This window comes from Oncorhynchus nerka, linkage group LG20, assembly GCF_034236695.1.
Source record: "Oncorhynchus nerka isolate Pitt River linkage group LG20, Oner_Uvic_2.0, whole genome shotgun sequence".
Lineage (NCBI taxonomy): Eukaryota > Metazoa > Chordata > Actinopteri > Salmoniformes > Salmonidae > Oncorhynchus > Oncorhynchus nerka.
Genome location: NC_088415.1, coordinates 35699804 through 35719247, shown reverse-complemented (window position 1 = coordinate 35719247; position 19444 = coordinate 35699804). Strand labels below are relative to the sequence as shown.

General features: G+C 45.0%; 1 protein-coding gene across 1 annotated transcript; it reads right to left on the bottom strand.

Annotated features, from left to right (window-relative positions):
* Window positions 1–7928: 7928 nt before the first annotated feature.
* LOC135563094 (synaptophysin-like) lies at window positions 7929–15944 on the bottom strand. The gene is made up of 4 exons (XM_065006055.1): window positions 15852–15944; window positions 13392–13516; window positions 10745–10886; window positions 7929–10626 (listed from the first exon to the last, which is right to left on the bottom strand). Exons 1-4 carry the CDS (start codon window positions 15942–15944, stop codon window positions 10261–10263), a joined length of 726 nt encoding a protein of 241 aa, XP_064862127.1. The 3' UTR covers window positions 7929–10260.
* Between the last annotated feature and the right edge of the window lie 3500 nt (window positions 15945–19444).

Here is a 19444-nt window from a genome sequence, read left to right as displayed (position 1 = left end):
AAAATACTCATTAGGGTCTCTACTAACGAAAAATGGTTTGTTTTGGAGGTGGACTGTGTAGTACATACCCAGCAGCATTTCTTTCTCCACCCATTATAGTCTATTACAGTGTATTGCATTGGGGTATATGGAGGGGGTGGAGAATGAAGTGCTGCTGGGTATGGACTACACAGTCCCCGTCCAAAACGAACCATATTTAGTTAGTAGAGACAATACTGAATATTTTCCACCCTATTTTAGCTGAGACAGGTAGACAAGTTGTCTCTCTACAAGCCAATAAGTATCCCATATAACGTGTATTGCATTGCAGTGAATGGAGTGGGTGGAGTAAGGAGTCCCCAACACTCTGTATTAAACCTGCTGCCCAGCACAAGAGACCCATCCATTCCATTTTTGCAGACTCGATTGAGTAATTCAAATAACACAAATAATTATTTGTGTTGTCGCATGAGGGTGGTTTTGCCTAAACTGTTGTTCTGATTCACTGTTACTGTGTGGATTGACTTTACATTTACATACATTACTTTACATACGTAGTGCAAAAGCTATCCTTGTGACAATCTTGAATAGGGTTATGTGTCATTCAATATGCTTTCAAGTCTAGTGGGTAGAACCAGAAAGCCATAGACCAATTCTAAACCGGAAAGGCGTAGACCGATCTACCCTCTGCGGTTTTTGTGTGACAAGCCTCTGCTTTGGCAACAGCTTCGAATATGTCCTTGACAACTAGAACTGCCTACTGATAGGCTACTGGTAGGCCTGAAAGTTGCAGGCAAAAAGTCACTTCCCGTAGGTGCCCAACAGTACTGTTGGCGCATACTTATCTGGCACATACTAGAAGCTACTTTATAGCGCACACCTTTCTTACCCAGGGGGGATGTGAGCAGTTGTTTTCAGAGCAAACAAGACTGGGAACAGCTGCCGCTATGCTTAGGGATGTATGACACATGATCTTTTATAAAAATGTGTTATTTCACTTAGGCCTGCTTTGCTCTATGCAGAATAGAATAGCATAAAATTGGAATAGGAATATAATAAAACTGTGTTGTTTATTGATTGTTCATTAAACCCAAGTATTGGACGATTTTAGATTTTTTTTAACCATGTAAAAATAGCTTTGAATATTTTATCAACACTGATTATGAAAAAACATTCATTGAGTTTCAACTGTAGAATTCTGAAAAACAGATATCATGCCATCATGTGGCAAAGCAGTAGAACTGCATGCGTTTAGAAGGTGGTGACGTGTGCCATGCGATGTTGGTTAGCCGAGTAGTAGGCCTGCTTACCTTATACGCTCAGTGAACCTCATAGTACAACATAAACAATACATATGATCTACAAGATTAGAGACATAAGACAAGACATTTAACCTTCAACAGAATAATTTCAAGTTTATTTCATTTTTTATAATATAAGAATACAAAATATATATTTTTCTCTGAATTGTCATAGTCATTATCATAAATACTAATAAGAATACATCATACACTGTCACGGCCGTCAAAGGAAGTAGACCAAAGCACAGCGTGGTGAGCATACATATTCCTTTTATTTAGGATGACGCCGACAAAAACAATAAACAATACAAAAAACAACCGTGAAGCTTAAGGCTAAAGTGCCACAAACAAAGACAACTTCCCACAAAGAAAGGAGGGAAATGGCTACCTAAGTATGGTTCCCAATCAGAGACAACGATAGACAGCTGTCCCTGATTGAGAACCATACCCAGCCAAAACATAGAAATACAAAATCATAGAATGCCCACCCCACATCACACCCTGACCTAATGCTCAGGAAGGAGACACGTTCTGTCTTTGAATGTACTTTGGTGTGAAACGTGCAAATCAATCCCAGAACAACAGCAAAGGACATGGTGAAGATGCTGGAGGAAACAGGTACAAAAGTTTCCACAGTAAAATGAGTCCTATATCGACATAACCTAAAAGGCCGCTCAGCAAGGTAGAAGCTACTGCTGCGGTTTGCAACTGCACATGGGGACAAAGATCATCATTTTTGAAGAAATATCCTCTGGTCTGATGAAACAAAAATAGAACTGTTTGGCCATAATGACCATTGTTATGTTTGGAGGAAAAAGGGGGAGGCTTGCAAGCCCGAAGAACACCATCTCAACAGTGAAGCATGAGGGTGGCAGCATCATGTTGTGGGGGTGCTTTGTTGCAGGAGGGACTGGTGCACTTCACAAAATAGATGGCATCATGAGGTAGGAAAATTATATGGATATACTGAAGCAACATCTCAAGACATCAGTCGGGAAGTTAAAGCTTGGTCGCAAATGGGTCTTCCAAATGGACAATGACCCCAAGCATACTTCCAAAGTTGTGGCAAAATGGCTTAAAGACAACATTTACATTTAAGTCATTTAGCAGACGCTCTTATCCAGAGCGACTTACAAATTGGTGCTTTCACCTTATGACATCCAGTGGAACAGCCACTTTACAATAGTGCATCTAAGTCTTTTAAGGGGGGGGGGATTACTTTATCCTATCCTAGGTATTCCTTAAAGAGGTGGGGTTTCAGGTGTCTCCGGAAGGTGGTGATTGACTCCGCTGTCCTGGCGTCGTGAGGGAGTTTGTTCCACCATTGGGGGGCCAGAGCAGCGAACAGTTTTGACTGGGCTGAGCGGGAACTGTACTTCCTCAGTGGTAGGGAGGCGAGCAGGCCAGAGGTGGATGAACGCAGTGCCCTTGTTTGGGTGTAGGGCCTGATCAGAGCCTGGAGGTACTGAGGTGCCGTTCCCCTCACAGCTCCGTAGGCAAGCACCATGGTCTTGTAGCGGATGCGAGCTTCAACTGGAAGCCAGTGGAGAGAGCGGAGGAGCGGGATGACGTGAAAGAACTTGGGAAGGTTGAACACCAGACGGGCTGCGGCGTTCTGGATGAGTTGTAGGGGTTTAATGGCACAGGCAGGGAGCCCAGCCAACAGCGAGTTGCAGTAATCCAGACGGGAGATGACAAGTGACTGGATTAGGACCTGCGCCGCTTCCTGTGTGAGGCAGGGTCGTACTCTGCGGATGTTGTAGAGCATGAACCTACAGGAACGGGCCACCGCCTTGATGTTAGTTGAGAACGACAGGGTGTTGTCCAGGATCACGCCAAGGTTCTTAGCGCTCTGGGAGGAGGACACGATGGAGTTGTCAACCGTGATGGCGAGATCATGGAACGGGCAGTCCTTCCCCGGGAGGAAGAGCAGCTCCGTCTTGCCGAGGTTCAGCTTGAGGTGGTGATCCGTCATCCACACTGATATGTCTGCCAGACATGCAGAGATGCGATTCGCCACCTGGTCATCAGAGGGGGGAAAGGAGAAGATTAATTGTGTGTCGTCTGCATAGCAATGATAGGAGAGACCATGTGAGGTTATGACAGAGCCAAGTGACTTGGTGTATAGCGAGAATAGGAGAGGGCCTAGAACAGAGCCCTGGGGACACCAGTGGTGAGAGCGCGTGGTGAGGAGACAGATTCTCGCCACGCCACCTGGTAGGAGCGACCTGTCAGGTAGGACGCAATCCAAGCATGGGCCGCGCCGGAGATGCCCAACTCGGAGAGGGTGGAGAGGAGGATCTGATGGTTCACAGTATCGAAGGCAGCCGATAGGTCTAGAAGGATGAGAGCAGAGGAGAGAGAGTTAGCTTTAGCAGTGCGGAGTGCCTCCGTGATACAGAGAAGAGCAGTCTCAGTTGAATGACTAGTCTTGAAACCTGACTGATTTGGATCAAGAAGGTCATTCTGAGAGAGATAGCGGGAGAGCTGGCCAAGGACGGCACGTTCAAGAGTTTTGGAGAGAAAAGAAAGAAGGGATACTGGTCTGTAGTTGTTGACATCGGAGGGATCGAGTGTAGGTTTTTTCAGAAGGGGTGCAACTCTCGCTCTCTTGAAGACGGGAGGGACGTAGCCAGCGGTCAGGGATGAGTTGATGAGCGAGGTGAGGTAAGGGAGAAGGTCACCGGAAATGGTCTGGAGAAGAGAGGAGGGGATAGGGTCAAGCGGGCAGGTTGTTGGGCGGCCGGCCGTCACAAGACGCGAGATGTCATCTGGAGAGAGAGGGGAGAAAGAGGTCAGAGCACAGGGTAGGGCAGTGTGAGCAGAACCAGCGGTGTCGTTTGACTTAGCAAACGAGGATCGGATGTCGTCGACCTTCTTTTCAAAATGGTTGACGAAGTCATCTGCAGAGAGGGAGGAGGGGGAGGGGGAGGAGGATTCAGGAGGGAGGAGAAGGTGGCAAAGAGCTTCCTAGGGTTAGAGGCAGATGCTTGGAATTTAGAGTGGTAGAAAGTGGCTTTAGCAGCAGAGACAGAGGAGGAAAATGTAGAGAGGAGGGAGTGAAAGGATGCCAGGTCCGCAGGGAGGCGAGTTTTCCTCCATTTCCGCTCGGCTGCCCGGAGCCCTGTTCTGTGAGCTCGCAATGAGTCGTCGAGCCACGGAGCGGGAGGGGAGGACCGAGCCGGCCTGGAGGATAGGGGACATAGAGAGTCAAAGGATGCAGAAAGGGAGGAGAGGAGGGTTGAGGAGGCAGAATCAGGAGATAGGTTGGAGAAGGTTTGAGCAGAGGGAAGAGATGATAGGATGGAAGAGGAGAGAGTAGCGGGGAGAGCGAGCGAAGGTTGGGACGGCGCGATACCATCCGAGTAGGGGCAGTGTGGGAAGTGTTGGATGAGAGCGAGAGGGAAAAGGATACAAGGTAGTGGTCGGAGACTTGGAGGGGAGTTGCAATGAGGTTAGTGGAAGAACAGCATCTAGTAAAGATGAGGTCGAGCGTATTGCCTGCCTTGTGAGTAGGGGGAAGGTGAGAGGGTGAGGTCAAAAGAGGAGAGGAGTGGAAAGAAGGAGGCAGAGAGGAATGAGTCAAAGGTAGACGTGGGGAGGTTAAAGTCGCCCAGAACTGTGAGAGGTGAGCCGTCCTCAGGAAAGGAGCTTATCAAGGCATCAAGCTCATTGATGAACTCTCAGAGGGAACCTGGAGGGCGATAAATGATAAGGATGTTAAGCTTGAAAGGGCTGGTAACTGTGACAGCATGGAATTCAAAGGAGGCGATAGACAGATGGGTAAGGGGAGAAAGAGAGAATGACCACTTGGGAGAGATGAGGATCCCGTGCCACCACCCCGCTGACCAGAAGCTCTCGGGGTGTGCGAGAACACGTGGGCGGACGAAGAGAGAGCAGTAGGAGTAGCGGTGTTGTCTGTGGTGATCCATGTTTCCGTCAGTGCCAAGAAGTCGAGGGACTGGAGGGAGGCATAGGCTGAGATGAACTCTGCCTTGTTGGCCGCAGATCGGCAGTTCCAGAGGCTACCGGAGACCTGGAACTCCACGTGGGTCGTGCGCGCTGGGACCACCAGATTAGGGTGGCCGCGGCCACGCGGTGTGGAGCGTTTGTATGGTCTGTGCAGAGAGGAGAGAACAGGGATAGACAGACACATAGTTGACAGGCTAGAGAAGAGGCTACGCTAATGCAAAGGAGATTGGAATGACAAGTGGACTACACGTCTCGAATGTTCAGAAAGTTAAGTTTACGTAGCAAGAATCTAATTGACTAAAATTATTAAAATGATACAGTACTGCTGAGGTAGGCTAGCTGGCAGTGGCTGCGTTGTTGACTTTGTAGGCTAGCTGGCAGTGGCTGCGTTGTTGACACTACACTAATCAAGTCGTTCCGTTGAGTGTAAAGTTTCTACAATACTGCTATTCGGGGGCTAGCTGGCTAGCTAGCAGTGTTGATTACGTTATGTTGCGTTAAAAGAACGACAATAGCTGGCTAGCTAACCTAGAAAATCGCTCTAGACTACACAATTATCTACAACAAAGTCAAGGGATTGGAGTGGCTATCACAAAACCCTGACCTCAATCCAATAGAACATTTCTGGGAAGAACTGAAAAAGTGTGTGCAAGCAAGGAGGCCAACAAACCTGACACAGTTACACCAGCTCTGTCAGGAGGAATGGGCCAAAATTCCCCCAACTTATTGTGGGAAGCTTGTGGAAGGCTACCCGAAACGTTTGACCCAAGTTAAACAATTTAAAGGCAATGCTATGAAATACTAATTGAGTGTATGTAAACGTCTGACCCACTGGAAATGTGATGAAAGAAATATAAGCTGAAATAAATCATTCTCTCTACTGTTATTCCGACATTTCACATTCTTAAAATAAAGTGGTGATCCTAACTGACCTAAAACAGGGAATTTTTACTAGGATTAAATGTCAGGAATTGTGATAAACTGAGTATAAATGTATTTGGCTAAGGTGTATGTAAACTTCCTATTTCAACTGTATGTATTTCATTGAGCATATTTATAAGAACTACAGAGAGAGAGAAAAAGAGAGAGCGAGGGAAAGAGAGAGAGAAAGAGAGAGGGAACACAGAGGAAGAGATAGGAAGTCAGGTGTCTCTATACCGCTCGATTTTCTGGTACACAGAAAATATCCGAGCTCTGAAGCAAGCTTCCAGAAAATTGGAACGGAAATGGCGCCACACCAAACTGGAAGTCTTCCGACTAGCTTGGAAAGACGGTACCGTACAGTACCAAAGAGCCCTTACTGCTGCTCGATCATCCTATTTTTCTAACTTAATTGAGGAAAATAAGAACAATCCGAAATTCCTTTTTGATACTGTCGCAAAGCTAACTAAAAAGCAGCATTCCCCAAGAGAGGATGACTTTCACTTTAGCAGTGATAAATTCATGAACTTCTTTGAGGAAAAGATTATGATCATTAGAAAGCAAATTACGAACTCCTCTTTAAACCTGCGTATTCCTCCAAACCTCAGTTGTCCTGAGTCTGCACAACTCTGCCAGGACCTAGGATCAAGAGAGACGCTCAAGTGTTTTAGTACTATATCTCTTGACACAATGATGAAAATAATCATGGTCTCTAAACCTTCAAGCTGCATACTGGACCCTATTCCAACTAAACTACTGAAAGAGCTGCTTCCTGTGCTTGGCCCTCCTATGTTGAACATAATAAACGGCTCTCTATCCACCGGATGTGTACCAAACTCACTAAAAGTGGCAGTAATAAAGCCTCTCTTGAAAAAGCCAAATCTTGACCCAGAAAATATAAAAAACTATCGGCCTATATCGAATCTTCCATTCCTCTCAAAGATTTTAGAGAAGGCTGTTGCGCAGCAACTCACTGCCTTCCTGAAGACAAACAATGTATACGAAATGCTTCAGTCTTGTTTTAGACCCCATCATAGCACTGAGACGGCACTTGTGAAGGTGATAAATGACATTTTAATGGCATCGGACCGAGGCTCTGCATCTGTCCTCGTGCTCCTAGACCTTAGTGCTGCTTTTGATACCATCGATCACCACATTCTTTTGGAGAGATTGGAAACCCAAATTGGTCTACACGGACATGTTCTGGCCTGGTTTAGATCTTATCTGTCGGAAAGATATCAGTTTGTCTCTGTGAATGGTTTGTCCTCTGACAAATCAACTGTAAATTTCGGTGTTCCTCAAGGTTCCGTTTTAGGACCACTATTGTTTTCACTATATATTTTACCTCTTGGGGATGTTATTCGAAAACATAATGTTAACTTTCACTGCTATGCGGATGACACACAGCTGTACATTTCAATGAAACATGGTGAAGCCCCAAAATTGCCCTCGCTAGAAGCATGTGTTTCAGACATAAGGAAGTGGATGGCTGCAAACTTTCTACTATTAAACTCGGACAAAACAGAGATGCTTGTTCTAGGTCCCAAGAAACAAAGAGATCTTCTGTTGAATCTGACAATTAATCTTAATGGTTGTACAGTCGTCTCAAATAAAACTGTGAAGGACCTCGGCGTTACTCTGGACGCCGATCTCTCTTTTGAAGAACATATCAAGACCATTTCAAGGACAGCTTTTTTCCATCTACGTAACATTGCAAAAATCAGAAACTTTCTGTCCAAAAATGATGCAGAAAAATTCATCCATGCTTTTGTCACTTCTAGGTTAGACTACTGCAATGCTCTACTTTCCGGCTACCCGGATAAAGCACTAAATAAACTTCAGTTAGTGCTAAATACGGCTGCTAGAATCCTGACTAGAACCAAAGAATTTGATCATATTACTCCAGTGCTAGCCTCTCTACACTGGCTTCCTGTCAAAGCAAGGGATAATTTCAAGGTTTTACTGCTAACCTACAAAGCATTACATGGGCTTGCTCCTACCTATCTCTCTGATTTGGTCCTGCCGTACATACCTACACGTACGCTACGGTCACAAGACGCAGGCCTCCTAATTGTCCCTAGAATTTCTAAGCAAACAGCTGGAGGCAGGGCTTTCTCCTATAGAGCTCCATTTTTATGGAACGGTCTGCCTACCCATGTCAGAGACGCAAACTCGGTCTCAACCTTTAAGTCTTTACTGAAGACTCATCTCTTCAGTGGGTCATATGATTGAGTGTAGTCTGGCCCAGGAGTGGGAAGGTGAACGGAAAGGCTCTGGAGCAACGAACCGCCCTTGCTGTCTCTGCCTGGCCGGTTCCCCTCTTTCCACTGGGATTCTCTGCCTCTAACCCTATTACAGGGGCTGAGTCACTGGCTTACTGGGGCTCTCTCATGCCGTCCCTGGAGGGGTGCGTCACCTGAGTAGGTTGATTCACTGTTGTGGTCATCCTGTCTGGGTTGCCCCCCCCCCCCCCCTTGGGTTGTGCCGTGACGGAGATCTTTGTGGGCTATACTCAGCCTTGTCTCAGGATGGTAAGTTGGTGGTTGAAGATATCCCTCTAGTGGTGTGGGGGCTGTGCTTTGGCAAAGTGGGTGGGGTTATATCCTTCATGTTTGGCCCTGTCCGGGGGTGTCCTCGGATGGGGCCACAGTGTCTCCTGACCCCTCCTGTCTCAGCCTCCAGTATTTATGCTGCAGTAGTGTATGTGTCGGGGGGCTAGGGTCAGTTTGTTATATCTGGAGTACTTCTCCTGTCCTATTCGGTCTCCTGTGTGAATCTAAGTGTGCGTTCTCTAATTCTCTCCTTCTCTCTTTCTTTCTCTCTCTCGGAGGACCTGAGCCCTAGGACCATGCCCCAGGACTACCTGACATGATGACTCCTTGCTGTCCCCAGTCCACCTGGCCATGCTGCTGCTCCAGTTTCAACCGTTCTGCCTTACTATTATTCGACCATGCTGGTCATTTATGAACATTTGAACATCTTGGCCATGTTCTGTTATAATCTCCACCCGGCACAGCCAGAAGAGGACTGGCCACCCCACATATGCTCTCTCTAATTCTCTCTTTCTTTCTCTCTCTCGGAGGACCTGAGCCCTAGGACCGTGCCCCAGGACTACCTGACATGATGACTCCTTGCTGTCCCCAGTCCACCTGACTGTGCTGCTGCTCCAGTTTCAACTGTTCTGCCTTATTATTATTCGACCATGCTGGTCATTTATGAACATTTGAACATCTTGGCTATGTTCTGTTATAATCTCTACTCGGCACAGCCAGAAGAGGACTGGCCACCCCACATAGCCTGGTTCCTCTCTAGGTTTCTTCCTAGGTTTTGGCCTTTCTAGGGAGTTTTTCCTAGCCACCGTGCTTTTACACCTGCATTGCTTGCTGTTTGGGGTTTTAGGCTGGGTTTCTGTACAGCACTTTGAGATATCAGCTGATGTACGAAGGGCTATATAAATACATTTGATTTGATTTGATTTGATAAAAAAATAATTAAAGGAATGAATACAAAACTGCATAATGGAATAATATGAATGAAAAACAATATCAGTTTCCATTGTGATGATAACTATAGAAGCAAAATATATCGCTCAATACGCACCTGTCCTGTTATCATTTGGCAATACAGTTTTTCTTCTATCCAAACAGAGGATTGGCAGTACAGCGGGTAGGCCAACCCGATTATTGTAGCACATTTACTTTCTGTGTGATTTGTGTGAAATATATCGGAGCTGCTCTGTGCTGTCACATTATGATGAGCCAAACATACATCATATTACATAATATGCTCTAACACTTACAGTGGAAAGAACAAGTATTTGATACACATAATTTGCATTTTATTGCATCTTCCATCCCTCTTGTCAACTCACAGATGCACGCACAAACAGAGGAGTGTGGAATTGTGGATGGTGGTCAGGCGCCACACTCCCAAATCACAAGGAGGGAGGGAGGGAGGGAGGGAGGGAGAGAGCGAGAGAGAGAGAGAGAGAGAGAGAGAGAGAGAGAGAGATCAATTACAACTAATGTATACATAAATCCACATAGTCTGTATTCCCTTTGGAAGAGTAACATTAATACAGTATTTCTCAGTCGATTACCTCGGTATTCTCAGTGTTGCTCCAACATATGTACTGGCACTCACCAGCTACCAAATGCTGTAGGGGGGACCAGCTCACATCTGATTGGTATCCCCCCTGCTGATAGTCTCCGCCTCCCTCGGTGTATCCGCCCTGGCCATAGTCAGGCTGGTAGCCTCCCTGGGTGCCGGCATAGGCGTCCCCCTGTTGTGCGTAGCCCTCTTGCCCATAGCCTTCCTGACCAAAGGACTCTGGAGCAGGCGCCTTCTCCTGGGAAGATGCATACGTGCCTCTGAAGGCTGCCATCCAGCCGGTCTCTTTGAACACGAACCACAGGTTTCCTCCCCACAGGATCAGGTTCAGGAAGCCAAACGCCTGGGGGATGAATTGAAAAAAGAAGAAGAAGAAGTCAATATGTAGTAGTACAGGTTTTTTCTGTCATATCCTCAGCAGTCAGCACTTTTACTAAATAAACCAATCCTGAAAAACTTACCACAGATGTGTTGAGACCAGAGACGACAGGGTCGTGGACGTCACGGCAGTGGTTCTCTGGTTCGTCGCATGCCCCGATCAGTAAGAGTGTGGTGAAATCCTGCACGGAGCCTTCACCGTGTGCTGCCACTTCAAGAGCGCATCAGCAGTAAGGAAGGAGGAAATAAAGACAGTTCGTTCAGCTCTTTGGGCAGGAGCTCTTGGGTGGCACGACAGTTTGATTGTGTGGGCTGTGCTGCATACGTTTTGTTTGTTTTCAGCGTGTGTAGATTATAAAGTATTTAACTCAATCATCAGTGTAATCGCTCTAGGTCGTGGTTGTTTTCGTTTGGGACTGCGCCGGTTATGGATCGCATGGATTAGTAGCAACATTGTTGTGAAGCTTTGACATACAAACCAACAAACCATCAAACCATCGGATATTCAAGGAAAACTGCAACGGTTCAAAACACAAATGGAAACTAACCATCATCAAGTCATAATCTTTCTTGAGGAGGAACAAAAACAGAGAGCAGATGAGTCAGCCTTTGTTGTGAAGGGAGTCTGTTCTTATCTGAAGGAAGTTATGGAGGACATGAAGAACTCTCTCACAGGGGAATTACGATTTTCGATTGAACATACTCAAAAAGACACCGTTAATGAGATGGAAGAGCTGCACCAGGAGGTAATGCAGGGCTTTCCCTTCTGGACAAATCTTCTGCACCTCCCTCAGGATTTACCTCTGCCACTGGCTTGGCCAGTAAGGGAATAGGAACAGATAGCACTACAAAAACCCCTCTGAAGATACTGTTAAACAGAACTCCCGTCGCCACTGTCATGCCTCCTCTAGAGAGCTCCCTCCCTATCAAACTACTTTTCCCCACTTTTGGCAGCCCAGAAGATGATGATCCACTGTTTTTCTTATCTACGTGTAATGATTTTCTTTCTATCCGGCCCCTTACTGACTTCGAGGTTCTTGCCACCCTCCGCAGTGTTCTCCATGGTACAGCAAGAGACTGGTGGGAGATAGCCCATGAACATGTGTCAACCTGGGAGGAGTTTCAAAAAATATTCCTCTCAGAGGACTATGGGGATGAACTGGCCGAACGTGTCCGTAACAGAGTCCAGGGTGAAGCAGAGCCAATACGGGACTTTGCCTTCTCCTATCGCGTTCTATGTAGGAGATGGAAGGCTGACATTACTGAGCAGGAGATGGTCAAACTCCTTCTTAAGAACATGGTTCCCCGCCTCAACTTCGAGAACGTGTGCAGAATGTGGATGGTCTGGGGACTCCGTTTGAGAAGGACTGGAAGCACCACCTCCAAACTAAAAACCCTGTTCCCTCATCCCAGTATACCCATAACTATCCTGGGGCTAAACCATCTCAGATATTTGTACCCAAGATCCAGGTCAAAAGTCAAGTGATATGTTGGAGGTGTAAAGTCCAACATCCTCCAGATTCTTGCCCGCTCTATGTCCAGCGTCAGGATTCAGGAAAAGGTCAGAAAGGACAGAAGACCGAAAGTCTAGACAGGCGTGGTGGCTTGCATACAATTGGGTCAGCCTTAATGCCCACCATGAAGCCTTTAGACAGCACAACTACCTTGTCTGTGTCGGTGGCTGCCTTCACAAACCTTTAGCCCAGGCAGAAGAAGCGACCAGCCAGAAGAAGGTGAACACAGACGTCTGAAGTCCTGAGGAGCATCAAGTTATAAATCATTAGCAACATACATCATCATCAATTTCAAATCCTCGACAGAAACGTAATCAATCTCATCATCGTCATCATCATTAACATCATCATTACTAGAATATTAATAATAGTAGCAGAGGTAGTGGAATATGGTTTGGAAGATGCCTACTAGATACAAGAAGATCGAAAGACAAACTCACAATCTGGGCTCCCTTGCAGCCTTCACGGTATTTCTCCAGAATGAAAACATACTGTGGTGGAATATTCTAATCAAGTGAGAGAGACTTTTTCATTTCTTCATACAATCATCTTTATTCAATGTTGATGAATTATTTCAATAGTTAAGACCACTTGACTGTTGGGCCGAGCAGCCTACCCTTTACAGACCATGTGGTTTCTTATATAGCTTATACCAAGAATGCTCAGTCATGGCTGGTTCAACCCCCTCCCATATAGATTGGGGGGCACCATAAGCCACTTTGGGTTGTTCCTGTGGTCATCTGCCTCTGGTGTTATTTTTAAACTCGTTTTAGGTTCCCAGATTCCAGGATAATTAGGAATACTGAGGTCTTTGTTCTGTTCCTCAAAGCTCTCTCTCTCGGTGACACCCACCATATCTTATCTATGGAATGCCAGGTGTAGGTTTTTAGGCTCCTCTCAATTTATAGGTTCTTAGGCTCCTCTCAGTTCACACAGACATTTGATGAGAACAGAAATGTCTTACTATTAGTTAAGTATATAATTGTTAACTATTAATATCAAACAAATCTGGCAAGGACAAGGGACATACAAAGACAGAGAAGATGGGAATCAGAGCGAGAGAGACAGCGAGAGAGGAAGAGAGATGTCTAATTGGGTTAATATAGATTCATTTTCCATCCATGACGCTTGCAGCCCAGTGGTACTGTAAAAATGACAGACAAACCATATTTGTGCGGGTTCAGGGGGCTACGTGTGACTGATTAGGCTTTCTGACCTGAATGGATACTCAAACTCCACCTCAATGCTCAGGTCACTCTCTGACCGGTTTTTACACTCCACACTCATCTTGAACATGCCAGAGTAGCTGCCGCATGTCGAGAAAGCAAAGATAGCAAAGATCTGAAAGATACAGAGGGGGGAAGAGAAGATGAGAAGAGTTAGAGACAGGACGTCAAAGTTAAAGGAAAGTGAAAGAGAAGGGGCTGAACAATTTAGTAGTGAGATCAAAGGAATGGGGAAAAAATAGGGTTGTAAGGATGAGACATGTGGGGAGAAGCAAAATACATCTAATAAATGAGAAATGTGGGGAGAAGCAAAATACATCTAATATGTATAGTGTGTTTCAGTGTTCAGTGTTTTCTTTATTAAATATCAAGATGAACACAAACCACGCCGCATTTTTGTCCTCCGATCCTTCTCGCCTCTCCTCTTCAGATGAAGAGGAGGAAGACCGTGACATAATACATGAGAAATGTGGGGAGAAGCAAAATACATCTCATAAATGAGAAATGTGGGGAGAAGCAAAATACATCTATTAAATTGCACTTATACTGGAATGAGTCTTTGGAGATTGTGCTCTGTCTAGGAATTAGCATAACCCTAGTTTGGTCTGAAATAGGTGTTGATGAAAGGAAAGTCCATGCAGTATAATGGCAACCCCCGCTAAAGGTCTACTGTTACTGAAGAAGCTGACACTGTGGTTTCACCACCTGCTGTGTCTTCTGCACTCCAATCTTCCACCAATCACAGCAGGCTGTTGACAAAGGCACCCAGAGTGCAAATCAATGTGGCTATATCGCCAGGTTACAGAGCTACACTTGTTGCCATGGTTACCCCGACACCTAAAGTTGTGCACTTGAGGTATAATTTTTACAAGAAATGTAAAATAACATGTTTGGTTGAAATGGATGTACTATCTGTTGTACCAAATAAGTTATGATCTACTCTTGGCATCAGGCTACATTACTACAGTAGTAGAGTACTTTAAACCCAGCGCTTGTGCACGTGAACGCTTTTCTACTCTCTTACACACACACACACACACACACACAGAGATGCATGCTGCGCAAATACATTTGCCATCGCAAATACACACACACGCACACCTATCTGTATACCAATCTGCTCTCATACTCTGGAATACAATTGCTGTAAATACTCAGAATATATTTCAACATGGCTTCGTCGAGCCTTCAAATATACACAGATTCATCCACACTTCTCTATTGATGAAAAACTGGTACAGATGGTACTCCAACTTATTTCCTCATCTCATTTTTATCTACAGCACTAACACAGTCACACCTCCACTTCCTCTCCTTATCAACAGGTTTTAATAATGATTGTAGAGGAGTGTGAGGGGAGAGGATGATACTTTTAGTTAGAAGAACAGGCAGATCTAGCACCAGGCTACATAGCTCTCCCACATCCTTCAACATAGTTACTCTAAATTCACAACGTTTGCCAAATGATCCTCTTGTAAGATTGTAGTCTATTATTCACAGTAACATAGATGATCATCATTTTCCTTGATCTGCAACAAACAAGAACTTCAAGGCCTGGTTAATTAAGATGCTTTGTCTGTTCACACTGATTTGCTGGTTGCAACAAGCATTACCGCACTGTTATTTCTGTTATTGTTGCCAGTGCAGCGCAAAATTTAAACCAATATGTTATGTGTTTAATGTAACTACTTGTAAACCCTTTATAAATCCTTTATAACATACACCTTAATATTAAGTGTTACCAATTTGACTATGGTTTCACTAACAAGAAGTTGAGGTAAAAAAACAACTAAAAAAACAAGGCAATGAATGGAAAGATGTTGAAGAAAGAGAGAAGGAGAGGCAGGCTTCACACAGTGGCAGATACTATGGTAACGCTATTGGCAACATTGAATCAAATCAAATGTTATTGGTCACATCCACATGGTTAGCAGATGTTAATGCGAGTGTAGCGAAATGCTTGTGCTTCTAGTTCCGACCATGCAGTAATATCTAACAATTTCACAACAACTACCTAATACACACAAGTGTACAGGAATTAATAGGAATATGAGAATATAGGGGGGAGGGGGAACAGGGAGGTTCCCACTGACATGGTAAATGTTGCAGTGCTCTCACATTAATTCACTACCTGTGCGCTGAGAGTCAGGAAGCAAGTTCAGGGAGTGAGTGTTTTAATAAATAAAATGAAACATAATACAAAACAAGAAACACGAACAACGCACAGACATGGAACAGAAACAATGACGCCTGGGGAAGGAACCAAAGGAAGTGATTATATATAGGGAAGGTAATCAGGGAGGTGATGGAGTCCAGGTGAGTGTCATAATGCACTAATGCGCATAACGATGGTGAGGTGTGCACCATAAAGAGCAGCTTGGTGACCTAGAGGCCGGAGACGGAGCACACGTGACAGTACCCCTCCCAGACGCGCGCTCCAGCCGCAGGACTTCGACCAAGATGACGATCCCGGGATCAGGAGCAGACCGGTCACCTCTGCCTAGGTGGAGGAATCTGTTGATCCAGCTGAGGCGTGGGAGCATGACGACCTAGAGAGCATACGTGACAGTACCCCCTCCCCAGCGCATTAGGCTTCATAATTGATGGATAGACAGGAACCGCTAAAAGGTGTTATCAGTGCGTTAGAGGTACATCAAATGGAAAGGAATATTTCAAGTGTTTGTAACACCTGCCATTTGGCGAGACATAGACCCAGTGGCAATGGCAAGACTGAGAATACCCTGTCTGTCTTGTTGAGCTTTGACACAGAGGTTCTACCTGATACGGTCAGGTTACCTTGTATTTGCTATTCTGTGAGGGCTATGTTCCAAACCCGCTGCGGTGCTTTAGTTGCCAAGGATTCGGACATATTACAGCAGTGTGTAGAAGGGAGATCCCATGACGTGAGAAATGTGCAGGAGGGCATAGTCAGAGGGAGTGTACAGTTGGGATAGAGAAAGCACTGTGTGTCAACTGTGGGGGTGCCGATGCAGCTGGGGATCCGAAGTGTCCTGTGAGAGAGAGACAGGTTGAGGTTGCCAGAGTTTAAGTGGGGCCAACAGTTTCCTATGCTGAGGCAATGAAGAGAGCAGAGGAAAGCCTAAGGGTGAGTGAGTTGACTGGGAGCCCCTCAGTGAGTAGGCCTGAAGAGAGACATGATTTTTATTTTTAACCCTTGTTTTACCAGGTGAGTTGACTGAGAACACATTCTTATTTATAGCAACAACCTGGGGAATAGTTACAGGGGAGAGGAGGGGGAGGAATGAGCCAACTGTAAACTGGGGAGGATTAGGTGGCTGTGATGGTATAAGGGCCAGATTGGGAATTTGGCCAGGACCACCAGGGTTAACACCCTACACTTACGATAAGTGCCATGGGATCTTCAGTGACCAGAGTCAGGACACCTGTTTAACATCCCATCCGAAAGACTGCAATCATTGCCCTGGGGCATTGGGATCTTTTTTTAAGACCAGAGGAAAGGGTGCCTCCTACTGGTCTCCAACACCACTTCCATCAGCATCTGGTCTCCCATCCAGGGCCAACCCTGTTTCGCTTCAGAAGCAAGCCAGCAGTGGGATGCAGGGTGTATGCTGCTGGCTATAAATTAGATTTAAATGCTGCTGGCTATGATGAGTTTTAATAAGGTTGGATGTCTTGACATTATGGCCATGGTGATCAACTGCACTGCACTGATGGAGTGGAAATCACAGAAGATAGATGTGGTAGTTGCAGAAGCAGAGAGATATTGGGATGTGAGAGATTTTAGTACCAGTAGATCTACAGGAAGTTTTGAGAGAAGGGGTTCCATCCTCCCAGGCCGACTGCCTGGTGTTGGATTATTTAGGGCCAAAGTAGTGGTGGGTTTTCGGGAATAGTGTAGATGGTGGTGCAAGTTCTGTTTTTCTCATTCAGAATGTGACCAAAATGTGCAATCAGCACTCTGGCCTATGAAAGGCAGCAATAGGCAACACATCTGTCTACTCTGCAAGGAAAGAAACCCGGTGCAGTCATCTAGGTGTAGGGTGCTTACGTGTGCGTCAGTGATTTTCAGACAACTCCAGCAAGTCGACTGTGCGTAAAACTCCAAGAAGAGGTGTGTACAAGTTCGTACTGTATGTAGGACACGATTTATTGGAACACACTTTTACTTTGTCCTGTGAATTCAGATGCCTCATGTATCCATCAACCAATTTTTTTAAAAACCTCTGACTATTTGGAAACAACCAAGCCGCTTGTTCTTGAACCATCGACATGTTCACGCGCGGATCTAAAAAGCGACGGTCGAATCGCTCGGTAAGTAGATCCGCCAGAACTACAGTATGTTGTGACATTGTTTTGTGTTTTTTTAGAGTCCAGGGTATCTTGTTATCTGGAAAGTACTTGCATCGTTTAGAATTCCTTTATTGACAATGAATAGCGTTCATAAAGGTTATCGAGTAGGCTGCAAGTAAATATATAACTTTAGGCTACCTTCCCTATGCCTTAGTTGAAACTCAAGCTACTATATTTGCAGATGATACTACAATTTATGCAGCAAGACAATCGGTTAAACGGGTACAGCAGGCTTTACCTGGAGATTTGGAGAATATCAGGGAGTGACATTTCCAAAACAAACTGGTTTTAAACACCAAGAAAGACCAACATAACTTTGGTTGTTCAACTAGGAAAAGGCCAAAACAGCATGGGATACAATAAAGTATGGGAGGAGTACAAATTGAAGAAGTGGCAGAAACCAAACTATTGGGAGTGCAACTAGACAACTGCTTATCATGGTTGTCTCAAATAACTAATCTATGTAAAAACAAAAAAAACAGCATGCATAATCAGAAGGATAGCTAAATATTTACCAGGAAAAATTCTTCAGCAAATAACACAAGCATTAATTGAGAGTCAGGTGAACTACTGTTCGGTGGGTCTGGGGAAATGCATCATCAAGTGAAGTTAGGAGGCTGCAGAATTCACAGAATAAAGCAGCAAGGATTGTTTTAAGGTGGCGATATGGTTCTTCTGTTGCAGTCATGCGCAGTGTTCTTGGTTGGTCATCAATCGACAAGATAATTGAAAAAAACATGCATGTAAATGTTCTTAAATAAATAAAGACGACATTGTCGTAAATGCCATCGAAGAAGTGACCTTACGCCCCTCCCACGCAACCACGATTCAACTCGAGTCATAAAACAAAGAACGGCATTTCTGTAAACTAAATCAAGGGAAGCAAAGCAACTTTTCAAATGATAACATACAAAAACGCAAAGAGCATAGAGAGGTCTATAATCAAGCCAATAACAAACAGTAAAACAAATACATAGCCTAATCAATGTTGGCTGAACAAAATAGCCTAAAGTTATATATTTACTTGCAGCCTACTCGATAACCTTTATGAACGCTATTCATTGTCAATGTATTCTAAACGATGCAAGTACTTTCCAGATGACAAGATACCCTGGACTCTAAAAAACCACAAAACAATGTCACAACATACTGTAGTTCTGGAGGTTTAAAAAAAAAAATAGGTTGATGGATACATGAGGCATCTGAATTCACAGGACAAAGTAAAAATATGTTCCAATAAATCGTGTCATACATACAGTACGAACTTGTACAAACCTCTTCTTGGAGTTTTACGCACAGTCGACTTGCTGGAGTTGTCTGAAAATCACTGACGCACACGTAAGCACCCTACACCTAGATGACTGAACCGGGTTTCAATGTCTATTGACCGCACTCATTGAGTGGAAGCCCACTGCGCTGTACGATAGTTTTACCTACGCTACACCCTTCCTTCTGCCACTCTTGTCCCGGGCCCAGACAGTGCGCTCCTCAAATTGAGGTTCATCATTGCCCATTTGTTACCATGTTCTTCTTCGTGTGCTTTCCTGGCAGACTAGAGGATGTGTTGCCTATTGCAGCCTTTTACAGGTCGGAGTGCGGATTGCACATACTGGTCACCGCAATTAAAAGCCATAATGGGAAAAACTGAAATTTCATCACCATCTAACCCTGCACATATACACTATCCCCAGAAACCCACCACTCCATCCCA